Here is an 18,434-nt window from a genome sequence, read left to right as displayed (position 1 = left end):
TTAAGGGGATAATTTGCTCACTTTTATATGGAACAATGCTTAGTGCAGAACCCCTTTCCCTCAGTGCTCCTCAGAGGTGCAAAAAAGGCATTTGGATTTCATCCTTTGGATGTTTTTTCGATGTACCCATTTCAAGTCATAGAGCTTTTACAAACGAACTGATTATTTGAATCAGGTGAGTTTGATTAGGGACTTAATCATATTTAGTTCTACAGCACATTTAAAAACAATGACATTTTAACTGTGGCTGCATCCGAAATCGCATACTCTCTTGAGTAGGTACTTGTTTGGAATAATTACTCCACAACAGCTAAAAACATACACTCTTTATAATTTGAATGTGTGTAGTATGATATGGACGCCATGTTTTCATAATCACGTGACAATTCCAGCGTTACACTTCCATTAACAAATCTTCTCCTGTGGCCTCATGGGATGGTAAAGTGTCCATTGTATGCACACTTCAGAATCTCTAGCAGGTCACCTGGTTACTTTTTGCTTTCTCTTTTACGAGTACTGTGAATTCGGGCATACTTCTTTTGTCACATACTCTTTTTCGCCAATAGGGAACTTTGCAATTTTATTTTTATTTTTTTATTAAACAGTCAAACATACATACAAACCAACATAGTGCAGTAGTGAGCAGTCTTGTAATTCCAGAAGTGACATAGAGTGATTTAAGTGTTTGATCTAAGTGTGTATGTGAGTGGGTGTGAGTGTGGGTATGTGTATGTGTGTGTATGCATAGACAAAGTAACCATTTATTATTTATTACCATTGTCATTACCATCACCACCCCTACTCCCCACTACCACCATATTGCCAATATTGTATTAGTCGTACTCCTATGGACCAATGGGCTTTATGCCCAGCTGCACTACTTCCTGAACTTCAGCCAGCTCCTTGTTTCCTGTCTGCCATTATTGGCCAAATTGATTAATTCAGGTGTACCAGACCTCAGTAGTCATGGCAACAATAATCAGACACACCTGAATTAATCAATTTGGCCAATAATGGCAGACAGGAAACAAGGAGCTGGCTGAAGTTCAGGAAGTAGTGCAGCTGGGCATAAAGCCAATTGCCATTGTCAACCCTGTATAAAATAAAAGATGATATAATAAGATAATATATGATAACCTTCCCCCACATCTCTTCAGTCCCTATCTTCTCCTATTTTTTATTTTATTTGTGTGTGTGTGTGTGTTATGTGCAATGTCTAAAGTGCATTAAAAGAGGGAGTACATTGCGAGAGTGTCTCAACTTGGGACAGAGATGCTGTCCCGCTGAAACTTGGCAATTTTTGATGCAGCCCAAGACCTTCCCTGAATCCCTCTCTCATACTCTGCATTCATCCTGTCCAACAGACATGCCTCTGAACCTATTTTTTTACTCTGAATTTCAATTCTATGCTCTGAATTGAAGTGAAGTCTCAACATGCATTGACAATGCAACACATCATTTCGCTTTAGAAGGCCTTTAACCTCCCCCCGGAGCCGCGTGGAGCACTTTTTTGATGGGAAGAGCCAGGATATGTTCATTGTATTCTCATTGTATGTTTGTATGTTCTCATTATATGTTCATTGTAACTCATTGTATTTGTCTGAAAGAAAAATGTCATATACACCTAGGAGAAGAATGTCATATACATATAGGATGACTTGAGGGTGAGTAAATCATGGGCTAATTTTCATTTTTAGGTGAACTATCCCTTTAAGTTCCGTGCCCGCTGTCAGGCCGAAAGCACCCCAGAGCGCTATCCTAAAACCCGCCTTAACACAAGCGTGCCGCACAAGCCCTCAAAAGGAGATGGGTATAAACGGAGGTCGGAGCCAGCTGCAAATGGGTGGGTTAGCAGAAAGTGGATGGAGCTTTAGCCGCAAGTGGGCTGAACAAACTTCCAGAGAAATTTGATTGGTTTATTTAGTATCACCTGTGTTTTAGTAGCTATTGGTTTATGCTCCACAGTTGGTGGCGGTAATGTATAAGTTTTGTTGCGATCCATCAGAAAACAAAGAAGAAAACCGCTTTCACATGTCAGCGTGATGAGATCGAGATGAAGGGGTAAGCTTCTTGTACCGTTTTTCAGTTTTGTAAAAAAAAGCTTTATAAGTTCTGAAAAAGACCATTTCATAATGGCGTTTGTACACTGTTTTTAGTCTTGATGTATTAAAAAAAAAAAAGGGTAAAGTGTATCCAAATACATTTCTGTAGTTTTTTTAGTAGCACACAAATTACAAAATCTGTAACGTGCATGACAAGATCTTTTCTGTATTCCATTTCTACAATTTGCTCTCCAGATTATGGATTCTGAAGACCACAATAAGGTATTGTGGCAGTGTAATTTTTGTAAGTTTTAGGACTGCATTGATCAAATGGTAAATGTCTTAAACATTTTGTAATGGATTTGATATACAACTCCTAACTTAATTGTACAATGCATGCAATTATTTTAAAACTTGTTTCATTTTAGTTACGCTTTTTCCACAAAATTTCACTGTCCGCTTTTTCATAAGGACAATATAAAATTTGTCCTATGAGAACTTCCAGGCAACAGGCCACCTTCAATCCCATTTATCTTGGGTGGTAGTATGGGTGTAAGTTGACCAAAATATTATTGTTATATTCACTATGAACAGGAGATCGTAATCAATTCCTGTTACCCATTTAACTTTTTTTGTGTTTCTTCGCATGTTATAGTATGCACTGTATGTTGTTCTGGGACAGAACAGAAGTTTTACTTCACTGAAGTATTTATTTTTTGTAGTTATATGCATTTTAATATAATTGAAACTTGTACTAATCCATTACTTTATGTACACAGCTAAACAAGACATAACATAAGAAAATGGTGGTGTACCATCTTGCTTGAAAACTTCTCTTTAGAGCATAAGTGTGAATAAATTAGCTGTACTTTTAACACGTGGTGTTTTTAAGAAACCCTTAAAGAAATTAAGAAATCTTGTTCACTCTGTAAACTGTTTTGGGAAGTCATGGAAAGGAATGATTTAGTGACTCGCTCATAACACTATTTCAGTAAAAACATGTTCTGCAGACCCTTTGATTGAAAAGGAGTAGCAAAGTGTTTCAGTGATGATGAAAATCAGCAGGTGTAAACACCCCTTGGTCTATCAAACTCCTTTAAAATCTGTTCTTAATACTATTAGGGGTTGGCAAGAAATGGCAAGGGGTTGGCAAGGGTTGAAATGTTGTATTCATTGGTGGATAAGTTTTTTTGTGTTTACAAAAGTCTTTACTGGAATTTGTGATCAATGTAATGCATCCTTGCATTCAATTAATTTTGATATTGTACTTTTTCTATTGCTTCCTATATTTGTTTTAGTTGCATGACAATCAAATAGTGGAAGACATGGGAGAAAGAGAAAACGAGCTGTTGTAGCTGGTATTGTCAGCTTTTTATATGTTGCTGATATTTTTTGTCAAATTAAAAAACGAATGAAAAATTGTATCACTTTTTTTATTCTAATCCTCTTTCAGAAGAAGAATAATGTTCTGCACTCACTGAAACCTATGGGAAGAAAAAAATTAGACTAAGGTTGAACTGAAAGAAAAATTGGAATTTTAATTTAAAAAAAATATATATATATATAAAAAAACATTGTAGCAATATAATATAGCCTACTATTTTTCTGAAGATAGTTCAATCTGTAATTGTATCCCTTCCATCAGTAACAATTAGGTTTTTTTTGGCACATGTATTAAGCAGGGAACGCAAATATATATTGGATAATTTATTTGAAGACCATAATATTGCATCCTATTGTTTTTAATTGCATTTGGATAATCATGCACTGTACTCTGTGTGCGGGTGTCATTCGATCTTTTGAACAGCAGGAGGCGCTGTGTTCGAAAAACGAGGGGTCTGAGAATGCGGGACTCTCGGTGGGGGACTGTAGATGCAGGCTCCGAGTCTGCAGCTTCATAATATTGAGGTGGTCTCGACTACAACACTGGTAAAAGGTGTAAAGACATGACTTCATAATTGACAGTGAGTGGTATTGGACACACACAATAATAATAAAGCTGTAAGAAATCAGCTAAGATGAGGAATGTAATGTTTGATCGTTTATTTTTAAGATGAGGAATGTAATGTTTGATCGTTTATTTTTAAGATGAGGAATGTAATGTTTGATCGTTTATTTTCATTACTGTCGCTACTTATTACTTCCTGTCATACTCATTCACCGCCGTCCTTCTGCATAAGCTCCTCCCACTTGCACATTTTGAAATCCCTCCTACTTGCGGCAAAAGCTCCTCCCACTTGCGGCGTAAGCTCCTCCCACCTGCAGGTCTCCGGGCTGCAGCGATACATACTTGCTCAAAAGTGAAGCCAAAACGTCTCGATCGCCCCCCTGTGACCGGTCCTAGTATAGCTCATAACCCCCGCCTCCCCATGTTATTCAATGGGACGCGAGACCAACTAAACAATTAAATTACACTTCACATATCCTTTTTCCAAAGATAGTTTCTGTCATTTACTCTAGTTTCTATCACGTTGATGTAATTTCAAGTGTTCGTTTTTAAAATAAGTTTGTTTTTAGTTAGTTATGTGATGATAAAATAACGGTGCTCTGACATCATGATTGACAGGTGTGATTGACAGGTTCTCTGAGCGAGGTAGTCACTGAAGCACTAGTCTCAGCCTCAGACGTCACGCCCACGGAACGTTGGCTAAACGTCTGATGCATATGGTACACTTAACTGGAAACACTTCAGGAATGTCGAAGTCGTCATCTGATTGGTTGAATTTTAACTCGTTTATTTTCGGTCCGCCGGGAAACAAAACGCAGAAGTGTGATTGCGGAAGAAAAACTGTTGTGTTTATGAGTGACAATGAGCATTAATCAAGATCAGCTAAACGTGGTTGTATGTCCCCTCCTATCGATTATGGAAGATCAAGTGAAGTACTTAATTGCGAAGGGGATATCAGCCGCGTTTGTGGGCAAACATGAAACAACAGACGCTGACATCGCAGCTGGCCGAGATTCAGTATTCATATATAGGGCGCACACTGGATTATAAGGTGCATAAGATACTGCAGAGTCAAACGTTTGACTGCGAGTATTCAATGTGCGGCGGCTCGCTGACAGCTAACGTTACAGCTGGCTGTTTTGAATGAGACGAGCCGGTTACTGTGAACGGGGAGCGCTTTATGAACATAACTGTGACGCACGAGCAGCGCCGGGGACAGTGTGTCTGAGTGAGCGCTCGTGAGCACGTGATTTACACACATAACCTGATTTATACGAGGTTGAACTGGCCGTGTGACAAAGCGGGCATAAGATGGACATGAGCGCGAGTTCGTGGGTGAATTTAATAACGCGGACCGTTGTTAACGAGCGCCTCCGGTGACTGCTGCTGACTGACTTGTTGCACGCCGGTCTGATGTTGTGGGGACATTTCCACGCCCCGAAACGTGACGCTGAATGAAACGAACTGTAATTGGTTGTTTGACATGTCGGTCAAACGGCCTTATGGGCGGGCCTTGGCCAAAGAAAGCTGCTATGAATTTCAGACCTTCAGCCTTCAGTCTGAAGGTCTGGCTACGCGAGACTACTGAAGCACCAGCGGACTTTTTTTAATAATGTTGATTATGTGGTTAGTAGTTGTATTTACCTTATTTTAACGAGGTTCGGCAATCAGCAGACATCGGGTGCTTCTCATTTCTTATTTGTGCATCCTCGTTTCCTTCCCTTGCTTCCTTTCCTTGCGTCTCAGCTCCACCCCCTGTAGGACGCGAGGGAAGGACGCGAGGAAAGGAAAGGAGGACAGAGGAATCGAATAAAAGCTTTTTTATATCCATTGGAGTACTTGATCACTCGAGCGTCACTCCACAGTGTCATCAGCAGCGCTAAAAGGATCTGCCCTTATGATGTTGAAGTTTGGTTATTTAATAAATTCATAATAAATAATAATAAAGATAGGCTATACTGTTGAAATATCTGAGATGTGTGGTTTATATAAACTGCAAAGGTAAAGTATAAATTAAAATGATTGTGACCGATGTGAAGGGGGAGGAGAATTGACACGTGCGTCACGTTTAGTCAATATAACAGTTCCGCGTAGGATGCACCTGTGTATCCTCGCTTCTGACTCCTCAGGAAGCCTCCTATCTCCTCGATCCTCGACTCCTCACGGTGCAATTAGAGAATTGAGATGTCCTTCAAGATGGCTGAGCTCGATCGGTTTCCGGGTCATAGGAGGGAGGACGGAGGAGCGAGGAGACGAGGAGGGATATTGAGAAGCACCCTCTATTGGAGAAGAACGAAGCAGACAGAGGACACTTAATAAAAGTGAGGGGCGTGTGCGGCCTTGATTTCGTGGCTTTACTTCCTGCTCACGACTGCGCATGACTGGTCCCGAAACACGCAAGAGCGCAGACTCAAGTCCATGATGTCAGCGTCATATCGAGACACTGGCGGCTTCAGTTCACTCTGATGGAAAAGAGCGAAGGGGCGTCGTCCATCTTTTTTACAGTCTATGCCTTAACATGCCTCCATAGAACGATGTCACACAACCTCACCATTTCAACTGCTGACTGAAAACTAGCTAGATATCAAAATGAGCAGAGGTGTTGCAATTGCCTGGGGCCCTGCATTTTGAGGGATGATCATTTACAATCAGAAATGTTAATATAAAGACGTACCAATATCTCTGCATCCCCTTTAGTGGGACCCCCTCTCTCATTGGGGCTAGTTATGCTTTTGCCGCCTCGCCCCGGCCGCCTTTTTCAAACTGGTGCAGCTTTTACTTGCGGTTGGTAAAAAATTCATGACTTGATTTGTTAAACATGAAGAGGATGATCCGTCCGGCATAGCCGCTCAGTCTAATGTTAACCTGGATCAATTTTCGCTATTAGGCGCATATCCAAGTGTTTGTGCAGAGTGTGGAGCGAGCTTACTGCATGACATGGAACCAGCGGTGCGATCACTTGCATTTTTGCAAAATACTCCAATACTTATGGCCAGACAGATACAAATGATACATCATTCTAAGATATTATTTGTGTAAACTCACAGGAAAACTGCTTTGTCAAATAAAGAAAACAAACAGGGCGTGCTTTCTGCAGTCTCGGTCTCTGTGAACTAGAGCGCGTCACCCAATCTCACGGGAATTCGTACGAATTTTACGAGGTGGCTAATTCGTACGACCTCACTCGTACGAATTAGTACGATTTTGCTAAATCGTACATATTTTACGAATTAGCCAATTCGTATGAATTCGTACGAATGACCTACCCCTGACCCCGCCCCTAAACATAACCGTCACGTGGGTTTAGACAAATCGTACAAATTCGTATGAATTAGTACGAATTAGCCACTTTTGAATCACTCGTACGAATTCGTACGAATTGGTCGTGAGATAGGGTAGGTAATACAGCCACTCTTAATAAGGGTAAATTTATTTTTTTCTATGTTGGGTATCATTGATTTATCTCCAAGAAGGCATAATCATGGTTCCACAGGTAAATTGGACCCCATCCACTCTTCAAGTACTGCCAGAATTTTTCACCAGAATGGGTGAACTAAAGAACGAGACCCATTTTCTTTGTTTAGTTTTAGCACAGAGGGGAGGGGGGTGTGTGTGGAGGGGCGGGATGAGTTTTTTAAAACTTCCCTACCGTCTCGACCGATTTTTAACATCGTATACCATAGCTTTAAGGAAAATTTAGCCTTGAAATTCTTTCCAATGGGTAGAAGATGCTAATTATTATTATTATTATTTTTTTATTACAAAACTGATCATACAGTAAATATCGTTTTTATTACTGAATTGATTAACTGTATTCAATTTTAACATCTGATATAAAACCTTTGATCCTAAACTGGTAATGATCATATTTTTTGGACTTTGTTCCACAACAGACAATAAGGGTCACTAATATTCCCAACAGTTTGTTATGAATAGTAAACAATCATGTTTTTAGCAAAGAGCCTTTTCTCATGCTACCATGGGCTTTTCATAATATACATGCACATGTGAAAATTTGAATAGTTCACAAATGAATTTATATTGCTTCAATTATATTGCCTTGTTTTTTTAGCTTTCCACCATCAGTCTCCCTGTGGAATCAAGTTTTAGTGATTATGTAGTTTCCGATAAAAAAAAAGAGATGAGGCCAAAAAGCAGGCGGAAGAAAACATTGGTAAATCATAGGAGAAACAGAAGGAAGTATATGCTAAACAGGTCCAGAAGAAGTATAAAGACTTGATTTACAATGTTGGTGATGAGGTTCTTCTGATGAATATGAGGAAGCGTGGAAGAAAAGGAGGAAGGATTGAACCTGACTTCTCAGGACCCTACATCATTGAGAGACTCAGTGGCAAACTTGTCACATTAAACAAACGTGGAGGGATTACTTTAAAACTAAATATAGCATTGGTCACATTAAACCTTACAGGAGAAGCCAAACTGGAAAAGTGCCTGATGATTGTTCTGTTATCTCAATCAGTGGGTCTACAGAGAGTAACAGTTCTTGCAAGATGCCTCCTTGCACTGTTGCACCTACACGGCACTCCGCATTCTGTGACCAAGGTAAATGATTCTGAGATGGTCCAAGATTCAGCATTACAAAGACCTTCTGTTATTCAAGTTACTCCTGAAATGCTTGACCAAACAAATGGGTACATCAAGGAGCTAAAAGTAATCCCAACAGATGAAGAGAAAGCAATAAAGTTCCCATCAGATGTAAATCAAATCTCAGAGGAACAAGGTTTTATATTTACAGAGATCTCTGTTCATCCTTAGTTAAACTATTGCTTTTTGGGTGTGTGTATTATACCATTTCAATCATGCTTTCGTTCGTTTGGGGTCGTCTTCCAGCATGCTGCAAAGCACACACTACTCCTCTGCATTACCTATACATTTGTTAACATTAAAAAAAGATAAATATGAATTCATTGGACAATCATATCATAGTGTACTAAATGTGAACATAAACGCCATGTCTGAAATTACATTAAATCAAATCATTCTTGAATTACTTTTTGCATCCTTCAAGTTATTTTCTACTCGGAAAAATGTATTTAATCAAGTAAGAATATCCAAATATACAGAGGGGATAGAGAAGAAAATTATAGATTGAAGATAGCATCTACAGAAGTGTACTACATGACACACTGTACAATACAATACATACATTACTACAGTATTACAGAATTAAAACAGTACTGTTCACGACTCAGTCTTCTTAGAAGACTGAACTGCCTGGGTGTCAGTGCTCAGATTACTGTGCTAGTGTATATTACACATATTGAAAGTGTTTTAACTTTTCACCTTTCTGCTTGGTTTGACCACTTAAACAGCAAGCTAAAGAAAAAGCTCAACAGGATAGTGTCAATGGCCAGCAAAATTGTAGGTAAACCACAAAAACCACTGTCCCAAATACATATTGACAGAACGAGGAATAAGGCTAGTAAAATCACTGCAGACAGTACTCACCCCCTTTCCATCGAGTTTGAACTAATGAAGTCTGGGAGGCGCTTTAGAGTATACATACAATTTATGTATCTATATTAAATAAAAATAAAAATTAGAAAAAATTTTTCATTTTGGTGGGTGCAGTTGTGAAGGTTTTTCAGCCCTATCATGCATTTCGTTCATGCATTTCGAATTTTTTAGGCATATTTTTTAGGGGTTGTTTTTTTATGATTTGTTGGTTATTATGTCCACTTCCTATAAATAACGGTGACCTGTGACCAACAGGTCAAAATGGCCACCATGATTTAAACACTGCAAGCAAGCAACCATAACAAAAAGACCAAACTGGTCAGTTAGGCCAAACTGGCAACTTAGTTGAACTATATCACAACATGGCTTAACAGATCATGTCTGACGTTAAATGTTTGTAAAATGGTAAGCATGTTCTTCTCAAAACGACCATGTAGCGTTCCAGACCCTGACATAATGGTATTAGGTCAAAATTTGCAAGTTGTGACTGAATACAAGTATCTGGGTGTTTGGATTGATTCGAATCTGTGTTTTAGAGCTCATGTGAAAAGTATGTGCAAACGAATCAGATTTAATTTGAGTAATTTTAGATTTGTTAGGGAATCATTTACCTTTGAAACTGCTATGTTATATATGAATGCCATGATTATCCCGCATTTTACATACTGTTTGACAAGCTGGGCACAAGCTAACAAGTCTACAATTAAGTCACTAGAAAGTCTTTATAAACGTACTCTTAAAGTTTTAGTTCGGAAACCTAATAGTTTTCATACCTGTCAAATTTTAAATACCCATAGACTTTTTTAAAAAATTTAATCACTTATAGTAACCTTTGTCTAGTCTATAAGATATTGCATAGCACGGCTCCACCTCCACTGAAGACATTTGTTATGCAGAGAGCAGGTAGTCATGTCACCAGAGGTGTCACAAGAGGGGACTGCATCATTCCCACTCGAAAAAGTGCCTTTAGTCAGTCAGCGTTCTCTGTAACTGCAACTAAACAGTGGAACCAATTGCCAAGTCTGATAAGAGATACAAAAACTTATCGTTCCTTTACTGGTCAGCTTAAGAACTGGCTAATTGATAATCAGATATGTGCACATTAAACCACTGACTGCCTACTGAAAATTGTGGCTTGCTGGCAGATTGTCTTGTGTGATTCGTTACTTATTGTTGTGTCGTTTTTGTCTTTTTATTACTTTTAATGTTGTTATTATTTGTGGACTGTGAAATACATTTCTTGCTTTATATTTTGTTTTTAGGTTGCCATCATAATAACTGGCCAGGGACAACAGATGCAAATTAGCCTGTTGAGCTAACTCTGGCTCATTTACAGTTATTTTACTGTTAATTAATGAGCACTGTCCCTGTAAAATAAATAAATAAATGAAAATAAATGAAATGAAACTTTAAGTGCCATGTTGTTTAATATAACACATAAGAAGTGAATGGTAGCAATATACTACTGAGGGAAAATTCCAAACGGAAGAGAGCATCCCTATGCCCTACTCCCTTCGAAGGGCAGAGCCCTTGAAGTGGGGACATTGGAGTGAGCAGTGATCTCCAAATTAATGCAAAAAAACAATATAGAGTAACTTATATCTTTTAAATATTTTTATGAAATGGCATATTTTTATGAAACCTGCCGCTGCTGAGAGAGAAGCTGATCTCACACGCCTCACACTGTTTATGATCATTTGATACTTTATTTAATTAATTTAAGACTGATCTTATGAGGACACTCGACAAAACGGACATTTTGACATAATTTTGTGTTTATATTTTACACAACAATCAAATCATACTAGCCTGCCCCACCCCGCCATATCTAACTTAGCCTGTGTTTCCATGTTTTCATGAACACATGCTATGAATTTGCTTTGAATGAGAGAGTATACTAACATTTACTAACACTAACTCGTTTATAAACATTTCTCATTAGTGGAAAACGTACCTCAGATGAAGAAGATCTCACGCAAGTAGTGAAATATAATATATGGGCGTGTTGTTCAGCGTGACAAAAATGACGCAATATTGATGTGCGCCAGAGTGCGCATATCTGACGGGTTGGAAGGAATGTCAGACTCTGCTGCGCTTTTATCACGCAGCCGCCTACTCTCCCCTACTCTCGCATACATTTCAGGCGAGGCAAGGCGCATCTCAAACAAGCCTATTGAATCAATTCTAAATCGTGTGGATTTGTCATCTCGAAAGCAACTCTAAACACCCCAAAACACAAAGAGATCGTTCAGCTTTCTTTGTTAGACTGGTGTTCTCTTTGCTGGATTCTCCTCGGTCTTGTTTTGCGTGTGTTACCATAGGAACCACTTTGCTGTTTTTGCGTTTGTAACGTGAGTAAAACTTCGACGACCAAAATACCAGCTTTCTTGGTATGGCAAAAAATTAAAAATAAATAAATAAATAATAAAGTGTTTCTATTTTGCAGGAATGATGGCCAGCGGATCAAAATATAAGGAGCCCAGAGTCACTAACTACAGAACGGAGACACGACAGTTAATACAACGTGTGTGTGTGTGTGCGTGTCTATGAGTGTGGGCTACTGTGTGTTTTTCTATGCCTAGGCTGTGGACTTTAAAGGTTTAAGTTACTTTTGTGAAAAGGCAGAACGTTTTCTGTAACAGAGTAACGTAAGGGAATAAAATATTCAGAACAGTATACCATTATTACACCTATCGAACAGTCACCAAACCATATATTTGTGTATTTGTGTGTGTGTGTGTGTGTGTGTGTGTGTGTGTGTGTGTGTGTGTGTGTGTGTGTGTGTGTGCGCGCGCGCGCGTGCTCCAACAATCATGCATATCTTGTTTTGATCTTTTCTTTTGCTCCATCTGTGGGTTTGTTTTGTTTCATTGTAGTAATGATGCAAAAGTCTGGTCTAACGGACCTTCAACAGAAACAAATCAATAATCAACTGAAAAGTGAGTTGACAGATTTTATAATATCCTACTACAACTGTCCAGGAAATTTTATGCCTATTAACGCTGTCGTTTTGTGTGTGTTTTTTTTTTTATCAGATGGGGGCGCTCTTCCACTAACGTTTACCCCAGTTGAGCAGAAAAAAGTGCAGTCAGAGCCCAGAATCTCCAGAGTAACCTCACTGGTGGGTCACCAGCTGAGGCGCAGTGCAGAAAGATGTAGTGCTGGAGATAATTACAAACGAGAAAAGTTTCAGCCTAGTGCAACACGTGAGTGCAAAAAGATAAACATTTCCTTATACTATATTCTTTATCACCCAATTTTCCCTCATCCTCGCTGCTACTACTTTTTCCCCATTACATTTACATTTATTTATTTAGCAGATGCATTTATCCAAAGCGACTTACAAATGAGAACAATAGAAGCAGTGAAACTAACAATGGGCTCTATGCACGGCGTTATTTCCGGTGAAGGATTAAGGATGCTCGATAACTTCCGCCGATCATAGAGTCCAATGCAATACCGAGAATTTATATTGAATTTTATACTCCATGGTTATACTAATGAAACGTTAGTCACAAAAACAGATAAAACAGACACCCCTCGTTGTGTTTATGCTTCTTTTTAAAATTATATTAAATAAACATAACTATATATAAAATTACATCTAAACGTATGTACGTTTCGTTTCAAAGACGGGAGGACAGTAAATATTGAAGACTCTGCCATAATCCCGTTTTCTCCGGTTTTCCTCCGCTTTAATCTACACAACCGGAAATGGACGAGTATCCTTACGTCAAATGCGGAACTTATGCGTGCATATAGCCCATAGGACACTATATGCAAGTGGTATGACCCCTCCCAGTTTAAGATAACTTAGTACATGTACTTTTTATTTTTTTAAGATAATATAGACGATAAAGTGTTAGTATCACTTGGATTAGGTGTTGCCGAAAAAGATGCATCTTCAGCCATTGAAAATGGCCATGGACTCAGCAGCTCTGGTTGGGTTTGGCAGATCATAGAGCAGAGTGATTGTGGTTGGAGCCAGTGGTTGTTCTGTTGGCAAATGTCAGTGTATTGAATTTGATGCGAGTGGCAACTGGAAACCAGTGCAGTTTTGTGAGGAGAGGAGTGACGTGTGCTCTCTTCGGCTCGTTAAAGACCACTCTAGCTGCAGCATTTTAGATCATTTGCAGAGGTTTGATAGTGCAAGCTGGAAGACTTGCCAGGAGATCATTACAATAGTCCATAGGATAGGATAGAACAAGTGCTTGGACAATCCTCCTAATGTTGTACAAGGCAAATCTGCAGGACGGGCAGTTGGTCTGTAAAGTTCAATTGACCATCCATCTCAACTCCAAGGTTCCTGGATGACATTAATGGAGTTAATGGATGACAAACTTAGCTGAATGGAGAAGTTGTGGTGTAGCGTAGTGTTGGGTTGGCCGGGACCACAAGCAGCTCTGTCTTCGCAAGGTTTAGTTGAAAGTGGTGGTCCTTCATCCAGCCAGAACTGTCTGTTAGGCATGCTGAGATGCGAGCTACCATCGGATCATCAGGCTGGAATGAGAGGTAGAGTTGTGTGTCATCAGCATAGCAGTGAAAGGAAAAGCCATGTTTTTGCATCACAGATCCTAGTGATCTCATCTAGACAGAGAAGAGAAGTGGTCTAAGCTAAGAGTATAGAAGTACCAAGAGGCGAAACTCTGTTGCAGTTTTGACAACAATCGCTAGATGGTGCTGCTGTCGCCATTTTGGACTGAACCAACGGCTTTACCACTAGCACAACTAAAGGCGAAAGGGGGTCAAACACAGTATTAGTATGGTGCTCCTAAAAATCCTTTAGGTGAGTGTACTTACCATTGTCATTCTATTTGTAGTAAATGTGTTTACTTGCACAATGTTTGATTTGTTGTGTGTAATTCAGGCAGAAATTATGTGGAGATCTACTTACCATCATCAATTTTATTACTGTTAAAGCTGCCGTCGGCAACTCTGGCTGATTGAGTGGACTTTGGCAACATTTTGAATGTTTACAACTCTCATGACCCTCCCTCACTATCAACGAATACCCTCCCACAGAGTTCGTGCTCGTCAGTGCGTGTGCTGTATGGGATACGCGGCAGACATGGTCATTGTACATTTTTTATTGCTTATAGAGGTAGTCAGATAGCACATGCAATAACAGTCGCTTTACTACTGTTCTTACTCTAGTAAAAAAGTTAGAGTAGCATTGATTCTTCCAAAAAAGTCTAACTTTATCCCTTCATCTGGACCTGTTTTTCAACCTAATGATACGTTCACACGGATTTCAGTGGAAACAAAGCTAACGAACCTGCCAACAAAGTGCTAACGTTAGCTTTCCATACCAACACATTTGAGCAAACATGCTTCGATTACTAACATAACACTAAGAAATAAAGTAACTGGTTGATAAAGCACAAACCTGTCGAGAAGAAATGTTGCAAGCTCTGCATCCAGCTTAAACCCAAATAAATCACGGAATTCTCTCCATCGTTTAAATGCTGTTCCGATGTGTTATCCTGGTTTTATTACGGGCACGGTCGATTTCTTTGTGTACTTCTTTTTTTTTTCAGCAGTTGTTCTCCTTTCCTGTGTGGTTTTGACCTTCTCGCTCTTGAGATTAACCGAGGAATTCACCTTTGGCTAAGCCCCGCCCCCCTTAGTTACTGTTGCTACTTCCGTCAAACTTCATCTGGGCTCTGGTTTGGTATCAACATGGCTTATGCTGTGACAGCTTTTCCTGCTGAAATTATTAAACTTTTATAAAGCAGCAAATAGAGTGTCCGATAGAAGTGGGCAAAAGGGGCTACATTATGCGTTCGAAGGCTATATTCAAGACATACAGGTGAAACGCAAGAAATAACAAGGCATCCAAAATAGAGGCAAAAGCATAATGTTACCGGTCACAGTCAAAAAATGAACCACCGCACATCCTACTAATGGAGACGGAGGCTGGGACTAGCAATATCAGGGAGCAACACTTTTCATGCAAAGCTAGGTAGGTCTCTATTCACTTCTATAATCGTTATTACAAAGCAAACTGACTACACGAGTATAAGGTTGTATTTATTATCAGCGTGTGCTAGCGTATCATCAACCGGTATGAGAACTGAAATCATAACCTAAAACATTATAAAACGGTCTAACTAGTATAACTTCACAGTAAGGTTAGTAGCAAGAAAGATGTGCTTGTTGATCTTTGAGGGGTTTTGCTGACTGAGGATGTCCATACAGTTTAATCCAAAGACGACACTTGTCAGGATTTGACTTTGGTTTTGGGAAGGGAAAAAAACGGACATCCCCCTCCAACCTCTCTGGGAAACGTGTATCTGTGTTACAAATGCCCCAGGCACAACGTTTAACCATATTTTTTGATAAAACTACGACGGTAATAGCCTGGCGAGACCAAAAATATGAGACGCCTGTGTTGAAAGTCAATGAAGCGCTGTGAGAAAGTGTCTGACCTCTGTGGGAGCTCGTTCTTGGCTGCGCTGTGATTGGTCAATCTTCATTCCAGGGTGTGGCTTAGCCAAAGGCGAATTGGAAACTTTTCCACCATCGCTACTGCGCAAACTTCAGGCGTGTGCATGTGATTGACGTGTGCATGCACGACTTGTGATTGACTGTCATATCTCACACCACCCTGCGCTGATTCGGCACAATGAACCGGAAGCAGGGGATTTTTTCAAAACAAATAACATGCTCCAGGTGGAGTTCGAAGCTTGGGTTTTTTGATAAAACCACTTTATTTATGTTGTTCTGTCGGAATATAGTGTCGAATTCGCTGAATATGATAAAAAAAAAAAAGTTGCCGACAGCAGCTTTAATTTTGTGATTATCTTTTATTACTACTAAATATTCTCTCTTGACTAATGTGTTGTCCCTTTCACCTACTCATTGTTCATTGTGTTTGGGCTTTATCAAGGAATTTGTCAATCATTTCATGAGGAACATGGGCTTTTGTTACTGGTGTCGTAAAATTGTGCTGTGTATGAAAATGGAAGTTATCCCCAAAAGTTACTGGGTAAATAAATAGCCTATTTGACAGCTTCATGCTCTATGATGAAATTGTTTAATTATAAACCAATACATAAGCATTATTTTTTTTTTTTAGTTTAAGCTATTGAGATATTAATAACTAGAAACTATTTTTTTGTTCCCCTAACTGCTTTTGAATTGGAACCAGAATGTACTAGTCTATGACAGCTGAGTTGCATTCAGTCTAAGATGGCGGAGCTGCAGCTCTGCTCATGGGTGCTTTTATTGCAATGGAACGTTCTATTACTTATAAACGCTTTGGTCCAAGCACTGAGCCATGAGGAACCCCAGTAGCTAGATGTTTGTTCTTAGACACCTTAGCCCTCCACGACACCCTAAAGGACCTACCTGAGAGGTAAGACTTGAACCATTGGAGTGCGGTTCCTGAGATGCCCTTCGTCTTTAGTATTGACAGAAGGATTAGGTTCATTAAATTCCATTAGATTTTCAAATGAATTTCATTGCATATATGCAGCACTGTGCTCTACACAACTCATGTAAACACGCATTTGCATTGAACTGAACTTCACCGTCACATATTTCAATATAAGTTAATACAGAAATCATAACTCATCTTTAAACAACTTGATTTAGTGCACTACTTTGCCAGTATGCCCCTGGAAAAGTGGGGTAGAATGGGGAAAAAGCTATTCCTATTCATTCATTCATTCATTCCTCCTTCATCTTCTTCTTCTTCTTCTTCTTCTTCAGGCATACATAAAGCCACAGCATTTCTGTGAGACAATCTTAGGAGCCCAAAATAATTAACCCTTTAAGCCCTGAAGGCATTTTTTTGTTTTGAATGACATAAACTTTTAAAATAAAAAGTAAAGAACTCCAAATGATTGTAAGGAGAGTCAAAAGGTAACAAAAGAAAAAAGAAAAATTATTACATTTGGAAATTCATGCTTAGAAACTGCTGATAAAATATTTAAAGAAATGGGCTCAAGGACCAAGGTAGCCTTTTTGTTTAGCCCTTAGAAGGCATTTTTAAAATTGTTGTTCCTCCATTGTATCTTGTGATCAATACAATGTATTATGCTGATTTTGGACTCATTTTAACTGGGAACATCCATACTATTATCTGTGCATGTTTCATAAAATTACAAGTGTAAATGCCATGTGAAAGCAAAGTTTTATTTTACTTAGCTACATATGTGCCTGTGGGTTTTATGTTATTACTTTCTATAACTATGTTTAAATCTAAGTGACCGATAATAATGAGTTCTTGTGATAATCTGCTGTAAATAATTATGTGCCACGGTCGGAGCAGGTTTCATGAAGTTGAGAGTGAAAACGTTACATAAATGCCGCATTCACATACAAAAACTTCCTCAAGTTAAGTAAAACCCCACAAAAAATATGATTGTATTTGATTCTACTAAATATAACAGATTACAATCTGAGCTGTATGATGTTTTTGACAATATTACAGTACAAAGAACAAAAAAGTACATGGTACAAAAATGTTTTGGGGTTTGTAATACAGTATCCATGGTCATCGTCAGTGTGAGCTATTATATCTGTATGCCTACATTATATTTCAGCCTACATAAATGAATCTAACCTGTGTCTAACCTGCTGATTCTTTTCTCTTTCTAGGAGATCTGGAGAAAGAGAAGAGAAGGCTACAAAATATTCTTTCTACTGGTAAAAAGGATGCTGGGCCAACTCACTCCCAAAGAGACTCCACAGAAAAAAGAGAGCAACAGATAGACAGATTCCAAGAGGGTGAGACAGGCGGTTTCTGTTCATTTCTCATGAGTGTTCTGATTTCAATGTAACTAATTGTATATTTTTTTTGTAAAAGAAGTTTTATTCATTTAGTTTTTTATTTTAGTTTATTAATCATCATTTAGAGGGCGGCAGGGAGAGTCACGTTTACAGAGTCACTTGAACTTGATAAGGTGCCCAGTAGTATACACATCATAATGAAAACAATAATTTAATGTCATTTCTTACCA

At 38.9% G+C, this 18,434-nt stretch overlaps 1 protein-coding gene across 3 annotated transcripts in view; it reads left to right on the top strand.

Moving 5' to 3' along the window:
* Window positions 1-11,518: 11,518 nt before the first annotated feature.
* Window positions 11,519-18,434, top strand: part of c8h22orf23 (chromosome 8 C22orf23 homolog) — an 8,790-nt gene continuing 1,874 nt past the window's right edge. Inside the window, exons 1-5 of one of the 3 annotated variants that reach the window (XM_089133959.1) lie at window positions 11,519-11,819; window positions 11,915-12,004; window positions 12,345-12,407; window positions 12,504-12,674; window positions 18,073-18,201. In XM_089133959.1, the coding sequence (XP_088990085.1) occupies window positions 11,917-12,004; window positions 12,345-12,407; window positions 12,504-12,674; window positions 18,073-18,201 (451 nt within the window). In that variant the 5' untranslated portion in view covers window positions 11,519-11,819; window positions 11,915-11,916. The remainder of the gene's footprint in view (window positions 11,820-11,914; window positions 12,005-12,344; window positions 12,408-12,503; window positions 12,675-18,072; window positions 18,202-18,434) is intronic. The other 2 variants (XM_039655676.2, XM_039655675.2) reach the window with 2 other exon arrangements.

Source organism: Pimephales promelas, chromosome 8, assembly GCF_988280905.1.
Source record: "Pimephales promelas chromosome 8, fPimPro1.hap1.1, whole genome shotgun sequence".
NCBI classification, from domain to species: Eukaryota; Metazoa; Chordata; class Actinopteri; order Cypriniformes; family Leuciscidae; genus Pimephales; species Pimephales promelas.
Note: the sequence above shows the minus strand (reverse complement) of the source record. Positions and strands in the feature narration are given on the sequence as shown.